At 40.0% G+C, this 18,788-nt stretch overlaps 1 protein-coding gene across 6 annotated transcripts; it reads left to right on the forward strand.

The window, feature by feature from the left end:
• The first annotated feature begins 10,527 nt into the window (after nt 1–10,527).
• DDIT4L (DNA damage inducible transcript 4 like) lies at nt 10,528–13,010 on the forward strand. 6 transcript variants are annotated; one of them, XM_067553673.1, is made up of 4 exons: nt 10,671–10,836; nt 10,961–11,020; nt 11,187–11,323; nt 12,309–13,010. In XM_067553673.1, exons 3-4 carry the CDS (start codon nt 11,236–11,238, stop codon nt 12,794–12,796), a joined length of 576 nt encoding a protein of 191 aa, XP_067409774.1. In that variant the 5' UTR covers nt 10,671–10,836; nt 10,961–11,020; nt 11,187–11,235; the 3' UTR covers nt 12,797–13,010. The 6 variants fall into 6 exon arrangements, with proteins under 6 accessions (XP_067409783.1, XP_067409774.1, XP_067409756.1 ...); XM_067553682.1 differs by lacking the exons at nt 10,671–10,836; nt 10,961–11,020 and adding an exon at nt 10,528–10,655; XM_067553655.1 differs by having other exon boundaries at nt 10,671–11,020.
• The last annotated feature ends 5,778 nt before the right edge of the window (nt 13,011–18,788 follow it).

The following is an 18,788-nucleotide window of genomic DNA, read 5'->3' on the forward strand; positions in this document are numbered from 1 at the left end:
CCTCTTGAGTATTTATAAAACATTACAGATTTCACATGTCAGTTAATTAACCAAGCTAATCCAAATAGGGACTTCCAGAGAATGGGGGAAATGAATATAGAAAGTTCACATGGACTGAGTTACCAGCAAGTAGTGCTTTAATGTTTGTGTATTGATTTTTAGCTGCTTTTCAATACATTACTTCACTTCTTGATAGGCAAAGGCTTAATTTTGCAACGATGTCAATCCCTTAACATTAGTAGGATGAAAACATTGATTTCAAATGTGATTCCCCAACCCCTACTTTTCTTCTTTGAACAGTCAGGGTTATATTTTTTCATAGCCAATTTTGTTTAACTCACAGCACAAAAAAAAAAAAAATCTTTCTGCTAATCCAGATGTCAGATGACCTGCAAAGAAATTTTCAAATTGGACATGTGGTCTTTTTCTGCTACGGTATGATAGCTTGAAAAGTTTGGTTGGTTTTTATGCTTGTTTTTAATGTAGAAATTTCAGGATCATCAAGACTGATCTTTCCTGTCATTTCTGGAGGACCTCTGGGAGATCTCAGGGAAGCTTATTATGAGTGGTGACACTTTTTAATTAAAGGGAAATGAGCGCTGAAACTTTAACGATCATTGTCTTTATTCAAAATGTTAGTCATTCACTGAAGTAAAATAGGTGTTAACGAAAAAGGGGAGAAAAAACCTTTTACACCCTTTCCTCTTTTTATATCACAAAAAAGCAGAAAAGGGAACAAATTCAGGGTTTTTTCTCCTTGAAGGTCACTTATAAAGCACGTTAGTTTTGGACTCTGAATGTAGTTGTACTCAAGCATCTACCTACTACAATTTATAAAGCAAAATGCTTATGTAAATTAAACCTCCCAAATCAATAATGGATTAAAGGTTATGAACTAAATTCAGCCAGTTTATACTGGCTGTGTATTTAAATTAACTGGAGTTGCAGGTGCATGTTTCAGAATCAGGTCCTGAAGTATTTTCAGATAATTTGGATGAGATTTTGTTCTGTACCTTACAGAGAGGCAACCCAGAGCTCTCATAGCCCTGGGAAAGGGAGTGTAAAGATGGCTTTTAGCCACCATCTGCGCCCATGCAGTTCTGGGCTTCTCCAAAGCCCAGTGTAGCCACCCCATCATAAGTTAGGCAGCCCATCATAAGGCTATCTTCAGTTACAGCAGGCTGCCAGATGGCTGCTGACAACAGGAATGCCCAGCACGCTATATGATATGATATCAATACCTGTGCCAGAGGAATTCTCCCCTGGCTTCTCCTACTCTCCTGTATGCCACAGCATTGTATGGGAGCTGTAGTGGGAAGAAGAATCCCGTTTTGGATTCTTATAAAATGTGTATATTCGTATTTAACCCTGTGCATGTAAGGCCAGAGTCACCAGTATGCTCCAGCTGTTTTGCACCACTCTCATGATGCTTAGTGATTCTGGCCCATGATCTTTTACTATTTTTTTTTCTTTTCTAAACACTGCATAATCTGTTATTGACCCCAATAGTGGAGCTCCTGGACAGTTACTCATTTTTATTTTAAAACAAAGTTCCAGAACCAAAGCATGGAATGTTGTTCCTATGGCTACAAATTTTCAAATTTTTATATAAAGAGGAGTTAAGCGCCTAGGCGCTATGTGCCTATCTGGATTGTTAGGTGCCTAAAAACCTTAAAAATCTGGCACAAAGTCACTTTTCAAAATAGGTCTTTGAGTCCTTAGTCACGTAGGTGGCTTTGCAAATTTTCTATATAAGGAATCTCTTATACATTTCTTTTTTTAATTCCTCTGTGTGTTTCCTCTTTCTCTATGGGTAATGTGTCTTTTATTTCCATTTCCTTTACATTTTGGGGAGTAGCAGTAGCCCTGGATCTTCTCCTTCATCTTTTAACTCCAGCCTCTTTTCTCGTTGCTTCCTCCTCATACACTGAAAGGTCAGAAGAGACCATCGTGATTATCTAGTTTGACCTCCTGCACATTGCAGACCACAGAAGCTCACCCACTGCTGAAATAGACCCCTAGCCTCTGGCTGAGTTCCTGAAGTCCTCACATCATGGTTTAAAGACGTCAAGTTACAGAGAATCCACCATTTACACTAGTTTAAACCTGCAAGTGCCCCATGCCCCAGGCTGCAAAGGAAGGTGAACCCTCCCCCCCCGCCACTCCCCCAGGGTCTCAGCCACTCTGACCTGGGGGAAAATTCCTTCCTCACGCCAAATGTAGTGATCAGTTAGACCCTGAGCAGGTGGACAAGACCTTCCAGGCAGATACTTGGGAAAGAACACTCTTTAGTAACTCAGAGCTCTCCCTATCTGCTGTCCCGTCTCCAGCCACTGGGGACTTTTGCTACTGGCAGTCACCAATGGGCCACGAGCCATTGTAGGCAGTCCCATCGTACCATCCCTTCCATAAACTTATTAAGTTCAGCCTTGAAGCCAGTTACATTTCTTATTTTTACATTTTAGACTATAATTCTGATGGGATCCTTTGGGATGAGATGTTCCATATACGTTTAAGGTATTTCTATTTCCTTTCTTTCACCATCCTCTTGTAAGTCTTCTTGGCTCACAGATCTGGGCCAGGTCCTGTACTCAGTGGGTATGTCTATGCTGCCCAAAAACAAAAAAAAAAGAGCACAAAACTCAAACCAGCAGCAGTGAGCCTCAAAGCCTGAGTCTACAGACTGAGGCTCACTCTATGGCAATAAAAATAGTTGTGTTGATGTTCCTGCTTGGGCTGGAGTGCAGGCTTTCAAGCACAGTAAGGGGGTTCCATTTCAGAGCCTGAGCGAGAACATCTACATGGATATTTTTAGAGGTTTAGGGTGAGCCTGAGTCTGTAGACCCGAGCTCTGACTTTCAGACACAGGTGTTCTTTGCAGGGTAGATGTCCCCCCTGAAATTAGCACGAGGGTTTTTTCATTGACTTCAACAGGAACAGGAGCAGATGTGTTGTGCTTTTCATGTAGCGCAGAAGAAATATACTGAATAAACTATGTCGACTTCTCTCTCTCATGTCTAAACTACTAGTAGCCAAATATCATTTCTTGCCTACTGCCAGGTCATGAAAAATCACCTGGATGATTGAATTACACTAGACCTTTCTGCCACTTCATCTATGTTGGTTTTCACAGCACTCTAACACTGGAATTATGTTATAACATTCATTCTCTCTGCTCTGTTCCATTTATAATTCTCTCTTTCTGCTGTCTTTACTTCTCTGATTGCAAAAAGCTCATTTTTAATAAGTGTGATAATTCTGTGTAAGCAAGTTATTTAACTGAACCAGTCTGCAGAGACTCATTAATTTATGTAATCTCTTTAAATCAACTATCTTGGCTAAAATTTTCCATGAAGTCTGAGTAAAGAACTAAAATGTAGCTTTCCTAAAATCAGATACAGAGAACAAGACAAGAAAATCCTATACCCCTTACTCTGTATAAAGAGAAATACATCAAGTGCTAGAAAGACGGTCATCTATAGTGGTTAAGCAGAAGTAATAGTAATAGTCTCTCCTTCTCCCTGATCCAAATTGGTGCTGTATGTGTGTAACTCTGGAGATTAAAGGAGAGTGAAATATTAGCTGACACATGAATTCTTATGGCAGCACCTTTCAAGATTTGATTTTTTGTTTGTTTGTTTGTTTAATGCTCAGCAGCTTCTTCAGACCATCCAACCATTAATAAGAGGTTTAATTATTATCTGGTATATAAGAATTATGCACATATATCACTATAACATAAAGAACAGGGGATCCTACCATGAAGATACTCCAAATTTACAAATAGCTTTGTTTGTGTAGTTTTGTCACGACCTAGTGTACATGTAATGAGAGGATTTTTCCTTCTTTTTACCATATCCACACTTTTAATCACATAGATTAAAAGGCCTAGGGTGAAGTCCTGGCTCTATTGAAATCAGTGGGAGTTTTGCCATTGACTTTAGTAAGGCCAAGATCTCTCTCTCGGTCTGTAATCAGAGAAGGAAATGTAACGCATTCTCCTTATCACTAGTACTGAGTGGATGGCCCGAAACACCACAACCTACCATACTGATAATACAGTGTTTGAGGAGTGAGTAATGTAGTGTTCAAACATGCATGTAAACATGTGTCCTGTAAATATAACCATTCAAGGTTATTTCCTAAATATACCCATCTGGTTACAGCTATTTACAGTAACAGAATAAATCACACAGCATTTTAAGTTTCCTGCATGAATAATTTTGTTTCTCTCATTGCTGGTCTGTCTCAGGTTTAGGTTTTGAGAGGTTCAGGGGTACGGGTAGAAGTCAGGAACTCCTGAATACTAGTCTCCATTCTGTCACAACTACCTGTGTGGCCATGGGTAATCACTAATTTCTATGCCTCAGTTTTCCCATCTGTAAAATAGGGCTAATAATACCCACTTACAGTACAAATCTCAGAGATGTAGCAGAAAGTAACTGATGTTTGTAAAGCACAGTGATACTAGAAGTACCATTTTCTCAGAGAAGGGCCAGATTCTTAGCTGGCGTACAGTGTTATAGCACCCTTGACTTCACTTGAGCTACAACAATTTACAGAAGTTGAGGGTATAGCTAAGGTGCAAAACTATGGTCCTGATCTCTTGTGGTTATTAAACATCCTATGGCACTTTTCCTAAGGGTTGGAGTGTTACCCCTAGAATTCTTGGTCAAATTCAAATTTGGAAAATTATAAACATGGGATAAAATCAGGGAGAGGCCCTGTGCCCTGAGGAGGTATCAAAAGTGGGCATTGATGGCAATCTATCATCAACTAAAAATAATTCTGTGAAAGCCATTGTTATGGACAGATTGAGTACTTGTGAGTAACACCTGGAATTATCATGTTTTTTGTTTTTTAAACTGTAATCAATTGTGAGACATCGCTAACACATTCACTTGCTTAAGATTAAGGTCACTGGGTAAAATCCTAGCCCCAGAGAGGACAATGGCAAAACTCCCACAACTGCAGTGGGAACAGGAGTTCATTTACTGTATTCCCACTTTTTCCATGGTATCAGTTTAAACTGCAGCACAGTCGGTTGGTATTAGAACACTTTTCTCTAAATCGTCTCAGGGCAGTGGTGGATGATTAGAGAAATTTAAAACAAAACTGGACAAAGTAACTGTAGGGAACAGTCCTTCATTGGCGGGGGAGAGAGATTACACTAGATTACCCAAAATGTCTCCATAGTCTTTCATCTCACTAATTCTGTCTGAGAATACTTTAGATGCAGCATATACTTCTTAGGTGTCCAAATGTCTTTTAAGGGTGCAGCTAAATCCAGATGAGAAAAACTTCTATCAGGAAATAAAGCATGCATTTTAAAAAAAAGTGCATGCAAATTACTTCAAGCAGTAGCCAAAAAATGCATAAATACTCATAACTGACATATAAGCTTTTTCAATATAGAAGGCTTTACATCAGAAAATTCACATGCCCTAAATTACTTTCTGTGAAGACAGATATTGTATACTGTTTTGCACGGTTTAAAATAGTTTTTACCCAAGTATGGAGTCACTATGGTAACGACTTCTGAGCTCAGAATCATACAGCAGTCGTGATCACTATCAAAAAAATGTTTTTTAGCAAGATAGGTTTTATATTGTAACTCATTTTATGATGCATGTATACGCTACAGTGGCCAGAAGGAATTGACAGTAATTAAGTGATAAAACACCCTGAGACAGTGTATTCATGAAGGATTATTGCACATCTTGAACATATTGTCAGAAATGATGACCATTCATTTCAACCACCGAAGAAGTTCCATAATCTCCAAGAAATTGCCTGGAATACCCTTTTCTTATTATGAAAGGGAAATAATACAGGGGTTCTCAAACTTTTTTTCTGGGACCCCCGTTGAAAATATTTCAGTCTGTGATAACCCTCCCGCCCTAAAAAAAGTGACGACACACCTATGCCATACCAACCCCCGCCCCCATGCCATGCACCATTACTTCTGCACTGCTGCTGGGGGCAGTGCTGCCTTCAGAGCACCCGGCCAGCAGCCACTGCTCTCCAGCCACCCAGCTCTGAAGGGCTCTGGCTCTCAGCCATGCATGGAGCTGACGGCCGCAGCCATGGCATATGCAGGGACTGACAGCTCGTGACATATCCCCCACCCCATAATAACCTTGAGACCCCTTGAGGGGTCCCAGCCCCCAGTTTGAGAACCCCTGTAATAATATAAATATATATGTATATATATAATATATTGTATATATAATATAAATATAATAATTCTAATGTTGATTCAATTGGCTGAATGTCCCTAATTCTATACTGCACAAAGAGGGGTCCAAATTCACCACTTTAAGCAGGTGTAATTCCAGTGAAGGCAATGGAGCAGCATTTCCTTACATCAGTAATTAATTTCCCATGTGGTTTTTGCACTGTTTATTTTAATTAAATTAACTTAAAAAATCTATTTACCTCAGACAGCACTTAAATATGTAAAAATCTATCATCTGTCACTATTTAATAGTCAGTGCCTAATTATTAACACCTATGGTCACAGCCAGTAATGGAGATTTTCCTTCAGCTCTGGTAGAACAGCTTTTTTAAAAAAAACCTTGCTCCCTCTTCTATCTTGGACACCAAGACACATCAGTTCAATTCCTAGAAAAGTCAGGTTTCTGCATGGAAACTAGTACGGGCAGTTAGGGTATAATGGGGATTTACAAATGGATTAAAAAAGCAGAGTCTGGCTTTACGCATTATTGCATGGCGAAAAATGCATATTACTCAAAATGATCCTGACCTTATTGTCTTTGAAATCAATGGCAAAATCCTCATGGACTTCAGTAGAAGCAAAATTAGGCATGTGGTTGTGTGAATAAATACTCCATTTATCATTAATGGGGTTTCCCACATGTATCCCTTATGCAGGGAAAAGACACTCTGCTAATACTCACCATTTCTAAGTCAATAATATGGTAGTTGCCTTATCACTTTCTCTGTGATATGATTTTACTCAAAGGCACAACAGCCAGTTCCTTCATGGAAGTTCTGGCATTCATAGAATCATAGAGTTGGAAGGGACCTCAGGAGGTCATCTAGTCCAACCCCCTGCTCAAAGCAGGACTAACCTCAGCTAAATAATCCCAGTGAGGGTTTTGTCAAGCCGCATCTTAAAAGTCTCTAAAGATGGAGATTCCACCACCTCTCTAGGTAACCCATTCCAGTGCTTCACCACCCTCCTAGTGAAAAACGTTTTCCTAATGTCCAACCTAGATCTCCCCCACTGCAATTTGAGACCGTTGCTCCTTGTTCTGCCATCTGCCACTACTGAGAACAGCCTAGCTCCATCCTCCCTGGAACCCCCTTTCAGGTAGTTAAAGGCTGCTATCAAATCCCCCCTCATTCTTCTCTTCTGCAGATTAAACAAGCCTAGTTCCCTCACCCTCTCCTCATAAGTCTTGCGCTCCAGCCTCCTAATCATTTTTCTTGCCCTCTGCTGGACTCTCCAACTTGTCCACATCCTCTTTGTAGTGGGGGGCCCAAAACTGGACACAATACTCCAAAAGCGGCCTCACCAATGCAGAATAGAGGGGAATAATCACTTCTCGCAATCTGCTGGCAATGCTCCTACTAATGCAGCCCAATATGCTATTAGCCTTCTTGGCGACCAGGGCACAGTGCTGATTCATATCCAGCTTCTTCAGCATTCTTTTCTTTCCTTTGTTTTTTTATATCTTTAAACTAGAGTCTATTCATCTTTCAGCTAAAGCAGTGATGGAGCAAATATTCTTCTGTTCATGTAAATAGCAATAGAACTGTTTGCCAAAGTGTTTCATTTTTACTCTTAGAATGAGGGTGGGAGAACAAATGTTACTTCAATAAAATCTGTTTAGATTTCAGTATTTGTCTTCAGTCCATTTCTTTGTAAAACAGTTGGAAATCCCCAAAGACAACTCTTTCCCTTAGAAATAGGTTTACTGATCAGTGGCTGCAATTAGTCTAACAAACATTTTTATAGCACTAAAAACTTGGAGAATGAGGGGTCTATTATCCCTCATAAGAGGAGAATAGATTCTTTCCTGTGCATAGGTGGCTGCCGGATTAACAGTAATCTATCAGGTTAATGAACCACCAACTAATAATTTACATTCTTTTGGAGCTGTTCCAATCAGCAGTCGACCCAAGTGACTCTTGATGAATGAGAAATTTTAATTAATGAATCACTGACTTGACAAACAAACTAAACATTTTAAAAGTAGGATGTAACGTAAAACCATTGTGTCATCAGTCTGTATTTTAATCCTTCCCCAATTCTAGTACACATTAACCAAATCACATTAATAAGATGCTCTAAAATCCCCTATTGCATTTTTGTTTTCTCCAATAAACTCCCACTGAGGAATCTGCCCTGCTACCATTTAGAACAATTGTTAGTGGTGTGAATGTGTGACAAGATTCTGAAAGAGAAGTTCTGAACTACAGGAGAATGTAGCTGTTAGAAGGCAAGTCCATTAGAGCAGGGGCTCCTAAAACATTTTCATGATAATATGAACCATAACCTAATCAAGAGAGTCTTGTGAACACTTCCCTGCTCTTTTTTTATTAGGCTGACCATCTCTACTCCATTGTTAGTTAAATCACACATCTGTGGTCACTAGAGCAGTTGCTTATATAGAATGTTAGGAAATACTCTAATGTATTGTTGTTTCTTTTAGTACAATGAAGCAACTGGATAGAAGGAAAACTAACATCACCTGGCCTGCCAGCTCTTGTGGGAGCAATATACACTACTCCCCCCGACCCACATACCTTCAAGGATATTCAACTACCAAAGTTAAATTTAAGCAAAAGCTTGACTGTCCTCACGTTTTATGATAGGGAGGGCAGTAAAATAGAGCTAGGGCCAACACTTAAGCCATTGTGATGTTGTTGCCTTAGTTCATGGCATAACTCAAAGTTGGAAGGCCTGATTCTCTGCTGCCTTACAGAGGCATTCACACCTGTGCAAAATGCTACCAAAAGAGAATGTGCAAACACGATGGAAAGTAATGGAGAAGAAGGCCCAGAGTATTGGCCCAGGTTTTGCATCTGGACTCTGAATGTCTTGGCCCTCATACTTTTAAGTTGGGTGGCTTTTGTTTGGGTTTTTTGCAGTTAACCATATTTTAAAGAGCAGCAACCAAAAACTATGGAGAAGGAGAAAAGCCTGAGAAAATTTGAATTTTTTCTGTATGGAGGGAATAAATAAAAAATTGAGAAGTAGCGTTCCCTTCCCCCACTTTAAAACACTTCCCTGTCTCTAAACTGCAGTAAACATGCTTTGCATGTTTTGGAGCTGTTGGCTGAGATGATATAGTCATAACTTCCTTTTATTATAAGTGCTAAAAGTGGCCAATTTATATAGAACAGCACCACCTCCCAAGTTCCAACTGACCACCTGTCTCCAGGCTCAGCTTCTAATTTGCTCCCTGTTCTTTGAGAGTACATTGAGTAATTAAATCCATTACCAAGAACCAAAAGCTATTTACAGCCCTGTAGTAAACACACTAGAGGTGCAGCTCTTCAAAAAGAAGTAAAATAAACTAGTGTCACCCTCTCCCCTCACACAGACATGTAATTTTCTGTACAAATGTTGGTATACAAGTTTTTATCAGTCAGAACATCAAGTATCTGTATATAGGCAGCTTTTGCTCTAGTAATATTTAACTTTCAGGCATGATTTGAGAATTAATACCCCAGTTCTGCCCAATTGAAGCTCATTGGAGGTTTGAGGCAACATTAATTAATGATTGTACAACACTTTGAAATCCTCCCTTTGAAATCACTATGGAAAAGCATATTATTATTAACTTTAATATTATGGCCCTGATCCTTATCTTGCAGTGGTGTAAATTAGGAGTGATCCAGTGAAATCAATGGAGTTTTGCTGGTTTTACTCCAGTGTGAGATCTACATCAGGCTCCATGTATCCTTTTTGCATTATTGTACCTCTGTAATAGGGCAGTTGTTTCATTCATCAACAACAGCTGCTGCATTAGTAAAATATGCTGCGTTAATCATACAATATTAGCTCAGTAAACTGTAGCTTGAAAACTTCTCTGAATTGCGGGAGAAACATGCTTCATGAGTCCCATTCTGCAATGACAGAGAACTGAGGTCAATGGGAGAGGAAATGAAGGGGACACATGGGCACAGGGAACATTTGTGTGAGTGCAGAAAACAGTCATTTAAAACCACATACATATGTGCAAAGCACCTTGGCAAACAAATGAAATAAAAATTCTACTTAGAAAAAAACAAGCACTTGCTGCAGAACACAATACTGTGGTGGTGGAGGAGATGGTAGTGGGTGCTGCTAATGCGTCTGTTTGCAGGACATCTGTGCACTCAGCTATATGACAGGGGCTGAGTATGACATGTGTCAGGTGATCAGCATTCCAGCTCTCCCAGCCCCTGAATCTTTTTTACACTGCCGCTGACCAATCATTAGCTGGATCTCATCCACTCCTTCCCCCTCCTTGCTCAAGCTTCTCCTCTTTCACATGAGTGACTAGATGAGTCCTGTCCCCGTTCTCCTCCCCACAGACCCTCCTGGAGCAGCCAATGAGAGGGGAAAGATGTGGCTGAGTAGAACGCAGCCCTGGGAATGTGAATGAGGTGGGGAGAGGTAGAGGGAGGAGCACAGACAGGTGGGGGAATGAGAAGTGTATATAATTTGCTGCTGCCCTAGCAAAAGGTTGATTCGTGGGAGGGAAGAGTAAGGTGGGGTTGCTAATGAATGGCAGGTGGATATATTAGTTATAGGTTGATGTTTGTTTAGAATGTTTGCACTTCCTATTTGAAGTGGCTTTATTCTCGCTGAAAGTGAAGGTAGCTATTTTAAATATAAATACTGTAATTGTATTTCTGTGTGAAGTTTTAGCAGGTAGGGTGAAATCATGGGGGCTGTTTCCACTGATAGGTGATTTAACTTTGTTCTTTATGTGCTTTAAAGCTGGGCCTCCTTGCAATAAGAAGTAAAGGCTTTCATTTGAAAGAAGAAACTATATCCAAGGTGATAAGTTATAAACTGCATGGCAATGCATCTTGGATTGTGTCACTAAACTCCAAGACTACTTTTTCATCTCTTTATAAACAAGTGTTCCTCCTTGAGATGCTGCTGTAGTGTCTCTTAATAACTGATTTTGTTTATAAGCATACTACATATGCTTCCCTTTCAGTAAACCAGAAGGGCATAAAGATCTGTTGGAGGTTCTAGTGTATTTTAAAATGGTTGTAACTGGCAGTTTGAGCAGTAAAAACACTGCATGCAGCTCAGAGTTGATACACCAAGGCTTTCACCATGTGAACATAACCGGTAAGTATCTTTGACCAACCCTTTTTTTTTTTTTCTTTTAAAAAGCAAGGCTGCAAAAGGGGAAGGGGGTCCATCCCCCAAGTGGTGTTATAACTTATCATTATGTGCTCATGCAGGGATATTGGTAGGTGGGGGTAATGAAGCAGAGGTTGTGCTCCTAAATTATTACATGGCTATAAGTAGGGGAATATACTGATGCAAAATGTTGTAGAGCTAAATCTGATTAATGCTTTAGGGTTACTAAAATGATCTTCCTGGTTAGACAGGGTAACTGTAAAGATGATCCTAACAAACTTTTCAGAATTAGTAAAACAACAGATTTTGTAACTATTATTGTCCCATAATGCAGTGGCTTATCCTCACTCACTAATAAGTAGTTATAAACAGATTTATGAAATAGTTAACTGTCTCGGCATATAAATCTGTGTTATTATTAATGCACTTGCAGTGTACTTCACAGATTTCAGTAGTTTACTCGGATGAGCTAGTTATTTTCCATGTATGTACAAAACAATCACAGCCCTTGGCAATCTGCCACCCTACAGACAGATCACATTAGAAAGCAGGTGGTCAAATGCAAAGATACCACTTTCCTTTAAGCAAACTAACTTCCTGCTTTCAGGAGGCTAGCTTTTTATCATCCTGCAGTGGTAAACATTAGTAATGGCTATGAAGTCCTCTTTTCAGTGGAGAATTAATTTAAATTTTCAGTAATAACCAATGTAATCAAGAGATGTGTAACTTGATAATCTGTACTTTGAATTAATTCAAGTGACCACAGACTGCTGTTGGCAACACACATAATATATACCTTGTTTTAATTCTCAATAATATGAGAAACTACACTAACACTGTAGTGTGCTGGCTTGCTAACTATCACTATTTAATACTTCTGGAAAATAAACACATAGGTTTGTTGCCAGTTACAGGTATGTTACTGTGTATTTTTTTTCCTCCTCATGTCTTCTTATAATTCCCCCTGCAGACTTTGACTACTGGGATTACGTTTCACCTGAACCCAACCTTAATGAGGTGGTGTTTGAGGAAAGAACCTGTCAAAGTTTAGTTAAAATGTTGGAGAACTGCCTATCCAAATCAAAGCAGACCAAGCTTCACTGCTCAAAGCTTCTGATACCAGAAAAACTAACCAAAAGAATAGCTCAAGATGTATTGCGGCTTTCTTCAACTGAGCCCTGTGGTTTGCGAGGTTGCGTGATACATGTCAATTTAGAAACTGGAACTGTATGTAAAAAGCTGGATAAGATTATCTGTGACCCCAGTGTTGTTCCTACTTTTGAACTGACGCTTGTGTTCAAGCAGGAATGTTGCTCATGGCCCAGCTTCAGGGACTTTTTCTTTACCCGAGCTTGTTTTGCATCTGGCAGCAAGCGTACTCTGATTCTGAGTCCTGGGTTTCGGCTTATTAAGAAAAAGCTGTACTCGTTGATTGGGACCATCATTGAAGAATGCTAGAAATCTTGTTGCACGTTTAAAAGTGTGCCTGTGGCCACTAACTAAAACTCCCAAGTAGAGTTTGATACCTTGAATTTTTGAGGGGTACCTTGCTTTATACTTTGATTTCATGCACAGCACCCACTGTGCTCAGTGTGTGCTAGGCAAACACCCCAATGTGTAAGCCTTCAGACTGGCATAAGATATTCCCAATGCAGCTAGCTGCCTGCTTTTACTGAGTGTGTTGCAGAAAAGGCTGGAACAAGAGGGAACAAGGCGAACTTTTTACTTGAAACGTATGGTTAGCATCTGGTTGACCTGTCCTGCAGTCAGCCTACTCATTGTTACTGACCATTCTTCTATAGAAAGATCTTATGCCATAGAAAGCCTGCCAACATAGGTTTATAGTTGTAAAAGGTTTCACAGGAAACTCTTGTTAAAATCATGTTCAACTAATTAAACTTGGTGGATGTCAAACTCCCCTGCCCAAACAAGAAATAAATCTTGCCTCTTAAAAGGTAGCAGGCTGATAAACCTACTGTAAAAGCAAATATTTCACAACTTCCTAGAGGTTATGTAGCAAACATAATTTTCTCAATCTGAGGACTATGCCAACTTGCACTGCAGTCTCAGCAGTGCATACTTTTAAACTTTTGAACTGTTAAGGGGCAAATGACTAGTCAAAACAAAAGTCAGTTGTGTTTGAATATTTGCTTTTTAAAAACTGGAAAACAATGCAATTTGGGCAGCAAAGATGGATTTAAATGCAAGGTAACTTCTGAAGCAGAAATGTTAAATCATTGTTGTCTTAGAAACACTTGCCTACCTCATGCTTCATTTTGAAAATGGAATATGTTTGCAGTCAGGGTTTCCTTCTTTCACTGGGCAGGAAAAGGGACTTGTACTATTCCCTTGCCATACCCCTCCCTCCAAGTAGAACCAAGAAACACTTTCATTTGTTCTTGCTGGCGCCTCTCCAAAGTCTGAAGGATTTCTCTGTTCTGGAAAGATAGCTCAAGCTCTTCAGAGGACACCTCTTGTTGGGCCTTCAGTCCTCCATATCACCAAAGTGTTGCATCTCTGGTTCTGGAATGGCCCAGCAGTATCTCCCGTTCATGATCCTGCCCTCTTCATTCTCCAAGATAGTCATAGGTTAGCTAGTGTTCAAGCTGATATTTAAGCTGCTGCTTGAATGTATTTTCCCTTCCCCCTTCAACCGGTCATCTCTCCTGGAGACTTGCATTTCAATTTTATACCACTTCTGCTGAAAACTAGCTAGTCTCCCCATGCTCAGACAAGCTGACAAGTTGGTTTAGATAAAACAGGATTTTTCAAAAGACTATGAACTGAAACAGTGACACTCACTGTCTGTAGCTGAAGCAACATCTTTCAAACTAGGCCAGGAGCTGCTGTCAACACTATGCAATATGGGGGAAGAGGCTTGCCTAATCTTTTAGTCTGTTTTCCCTGCCATACTTGCCATTAACTGTTCTCTGGGTTTGTGCCACTCTTCTGAGGGCAAAAAACTAAAAGGGCCATTGTGTCTTGGCTGCTGGCACTTGGGTTTCTCGGAAGATGGCTATCAACAGATAATAGAGGGAAACTGCCTTGACATGCACATGCCAAGTGTCTTGGCTCTTAACAGTCAATCTCTTGAAGACTTACCTTGCAAGTACTTGAGCTGCATCAGCATGTATGAGGCACTTGTGGCACAATTTGACACTTACCAAGTGTGGATGGAGGAGGCGGGAAAATGTGTGTGTTCTCCACCAAGTTGCCTATTAGGTATACAATGTAAGCGGCTTAGGTGGATTACAGAACTGCACTTTTGTAATGTTTGGAAGCTACCACATCTCACTGCAATTGAGTCTTTGATTTACCAGCATTGGACTCCTGTAAACTGACTTGTGTTGCACTTGTACTGCTTTTAATGTTTTAATGTCAATGCCTTAAGCTATGGTGTCACTTTTGTATTGTTGGAGCTCTCTGCACTGATGTATACATGGTCGTCCCCTCCCTGTTCCTCTTGTCTTGCCTTTCTAGCTTCAAGATGGCACTGTTCTTGAAACTGATTCCTGTGCAAGGAAATGAGTTTGTCTATGTTGACAATAAAAGTTATATTTTTAAACTTTCAAATTTAGGTTGTCTTTGAGAACGTTCTTCTCTAATATTATTTGTATTGTGGTAGCGCCCAGAGCCTTAGTCATGAATGAGGACCCCATTGGGTTGCGTGCTGTACAAACATCGTTTCTGTCCCAAAGAGCTTATGTTAAGCATAAACCAAGAACCAGATGGACAGAGAGAGACAGGGAGTGCAAGGAAACATGGAGAGAATGTTGAAGCTGGCTGTCCTGACTTTTGTTAAGCATCTGGCTAGGCAGAGTTCCTTTATTCTTCTAATTACCACCATAACTGATCCCCCTTCCTAAGTGGAGAGGCCAGAATGGCTACCACTACCACCCCTAGTAAGAACAGAAGGAATGTTATTTGCCAAGAGGAGATCTACAGTAAGGTTGTTAACCCTTCATACAAGGAGGGTGAGCTTCAGTAGAAATGAGGGTGTGTCTGAGAGGTTTAGTATTTAGTGCTATACAATGTAGAACACCTTCCTGTGCTCGCTGCCCTCGGCATATCTCATGGAATACACTTTACAGCTTGGCTGAGTTTTGCTTGTGGTGATGTCCAATATTGTAAACATAAAATGCTTCCTTAATAAACTACACATAACTATTTATAATGGCTCAAACTCAGCTGAAGTGGACATATTAGACTTTTGTTGGTGAAAGAGATGAGCTTTGGAACTTGCACAGAGCTCTTTCAAGACAAGTTCTCACCAACAGAAATTTGGTCCAATAAAAAATATTACCTCACCCACCTTGTCTCTCTAATAGCCTGGGCCCAACATAACTACACCAACTCCCCATGTCTCTCACTGGACTTGGCTCACCTTTGGTGGTGGATCAATGATCTACCGTTGGATATGATGAATACTTAAGTGATCATTCAAGATGAAAAGAAGTAAATCAGTTAAGGTGTTTTATAAATACCAGCCGTTTACTAAACTAGTGCAGTATATGTTAACTACAGTCTAGAGCGCAATAAGGTTTTGTTTTTTGTTTGGTTTTTTTTTTTTAAGAGGAAGTGTATAGTGCAGCTACTGGTGGCAATATAAATATTGAAAGCTACATGGACATTAGTGGGGGAGATGGGGGAAATGCTTAGATATGTGAACTGCTTCAAAGCGCTTGATATTTTCTTTTTAAAATTAAAAAGGTACACTTCTATCAGAAGTGCATTAATGCATCTTATGTACAAGAATATAAACTGTGAAGCACACAATGTTAATTTCAGACGTGGACAAACGCATTCTGAGGGGTGGGTGGTGTGGTGTTTTTTAAATAAATAAAAATGCCTAAATGTATATACTTCATGGTTCTAGCTTGACTGTATTTCATAGCCTCATGAATAGGTAATGGAACAAGCACCCTTTACATACATTCTTGACAACTACAATCTACACTTTCAAAAAAAACTGTGTGTTAGCTGTAGTGATATCAAAAATAGCATATAGAGATGGCAGTTCCAAAAGTGCTTTAAACTTGGTAGCCTACCTTGCCGGCTAGGGCTTTTTCTGGGACATAGATTATTCTCTTCTGGCTTAAGGATCTGAAAGAAGAATGATAAGCAGGGCTTGGGTGCAGGGACATTTTCCTACTTGTGTGAGAACTTAGTCTGAGTGGAAAAATAGCCATGTCCCAAACCCCACCTCACCTCTGCTCCTGCCACATAATTTTTTTTTGGTGCATCTTTACATTCATTATATTCCTAAACTCCTGCAGGGGCTAGAGGAAATGGGGAGGAATGAGTAATCACTTTCCATCCAACATGCAAAGTATAGTTTTTGCCCTGGTCTTCACTAATATAACTACATGCCACCACTCATATACATTTTCACCCTCAGGACAAGTTTAGGGAAGTAACCGTCTGTGACAGACACTAGCTGTGATCCTAAGAACTCCTCAGTGCCAATGGGTAAAGGATTAATTGTTCTGTAACAAGTCCTTGCAGATCTGACAAACTCACTACACCTTGCACACTATTCTCATGGTATTTATGTATAAAAATGTCAATAAAAGTGGAGTCAGACTGGTCATTATCATCAGTGTGAAATGTATGTACAAAAACCATGCAAGAAGTTGTGTGTATACCTACTGACAATATGTTCCTAAAAAGTCTGAATAAAGGCAGGGTTGACAAACTGCTTACTACCAGACAAAGGATATATATTCACTTATCTGCCTCAGTTTGAATGCAAATTAAGCATTGAAGCCAACACACTGGGAACTCCATTCGCAGACAAAATCAAAATGAGGATATGAAGTCATAACCCCAGGAAATAAATGGGGGGTGGGTATCCTAACTCTGGGGACCAACAATGGATTTGGGAGGATATAAGGAGAAAATAAAGGGACAGTTTTCTATCAAGTATCTGAGGAAGTGATTGGATAGTCCACTTATATTCATGAAAATGGAATCCCAATCATCTCTGGTTAGGAACCCTGTAAAGGACTTTATAAGTAGCTTTATCTTACCTAAGACAGATGCTTAGCCTCTAAACTAGATGTTGTTTAAACTCTAGAAAGTGTGTATGGATTTTGTTTTATATGTAACCTTTCTGTTTCCATTATCCTTACTCACTATCTTTTAAATCTTAACCTTTGATGATAATTTAGGATTATTTTTACTATAAATACACCTCAGTGCTGTAATGTTATTCAGGATCCTCAGTTGAATGAAATGGGTTGATGTGCACGCATGCCCCTTGGGGAGAGCAGACCTGGTATTTCTGTGCATAGCCAGTGACGGGCTGGATATCACAGGAAAATGCTTCAAAAAGGGCTCAGGGAGGGGTTAACCTGCAAAATAAAGTCAGGGCTAGCATTGCTAGAGGAGATTGTTTGAGTGGCTAATAGACTGGAGGTGGCAGGGAGCTAACACCCAGTTAAGTGCCAGCTAGTCTCTCTCTCACGGGAGACGGGGCGGAACAAGAGTCCTGGGTACCCTGAGAAGTGTCACATTAGCTTTGTTGCTTAATGCATTAAAAAGCACCTAGGTAGCACAGTGAGCGGCTCAGTATAAGAAGCTGAATCGATACTGCCTCCTTCACAACAGTTCTCTCCCCACAAATAAATTTTGCATTGTCAGGAATCCGTTCCATCCTTTTGAATAAATCACTGCTGACCCCCAAACTAAACCACTCAATTGTGGCCCTGTGCAATTAGACTCACATTCATGCCCACCAGAGCTGCTCTGTTACTCTCCTTGTCTCCCTCCTGGGCATCCAGGGGGTCCTTGGCTTCCAGTTCCTCCTCTCCACCATTGAAATCAGTGGGACATGTGCTTGCTTATATTAGGTCTAATGTTTTCTCTACACCCAGTTCCATACTAATCTGCCTACTGGCAAGTAGCTGCTACGCATATATCTAACCCAGTTTCCATTGTTGGCTGTGATTATTTGTTTATAACGTGTTTTACCAGGAAAATTTCAATGCGATATAAATATCTTGCTTCCACGAATGTCATGAGGAAGTGCAAACAATACAGCGGAGGTTACAGACATTGTCACCCATCCAAAACAACAGAATTTGAGTTAAAAGACCCATGACTAGAAGAATGAAACCATTTTCTTTAATATCTGCCTTAATTCAGGCTATGGCCAGATCACAGCTGCACATGATAGTGCAACAAAATTGCCAGTAAGTTTCCTTTTGCATAAGAGCCAAAGTTTGCAATTAAGTCAAACCCTTTGAACCTTGTCCAATAATGAGAACAGTGCCTGTGTTTGTGTGTGCAATTATTAATGTGCATCCTACACTATTTCCTTTATTATAGCATGTGCAAACAGTCTGTTGAGACTTGCTGCTTATAGATTTATTACCAGTTCTAGTTAATTCCGTTTAATGTTTGTCATCCAGCAGTAACTGGGTTATTAATACTGTGAGATGAGACGTGC

This window comes from Emydura macquarii, unplaced genomic scaffold (genome assembly GCF_026122565.2).
Source record: "Emydura macquarii macquarii isolate MOO-44397 ecotype Brisbane River unplaced genomic scaffold, CSIRO-AGI_Emac_v2 contig_302, whole genome shotgun sequence".
Lineage (NCBI taxonomy): Eukaryota > Metazoa > Chordata > Testudines > Chelidae > Emydura > Emydura macquarii.

What these genes read in the sequence shown, in the direction of transcription:
- DDIT4L (XM_067553646.1), top strand. An exon ending in TCACCATGTGAACATAACCG is followed by an intron (nt 11,324 to 12,308) that starts GTAAGTATCTTT and finishes TTCCCCCTGCAG; the next exon opens with ACTTTGACTACTGGGATTAC.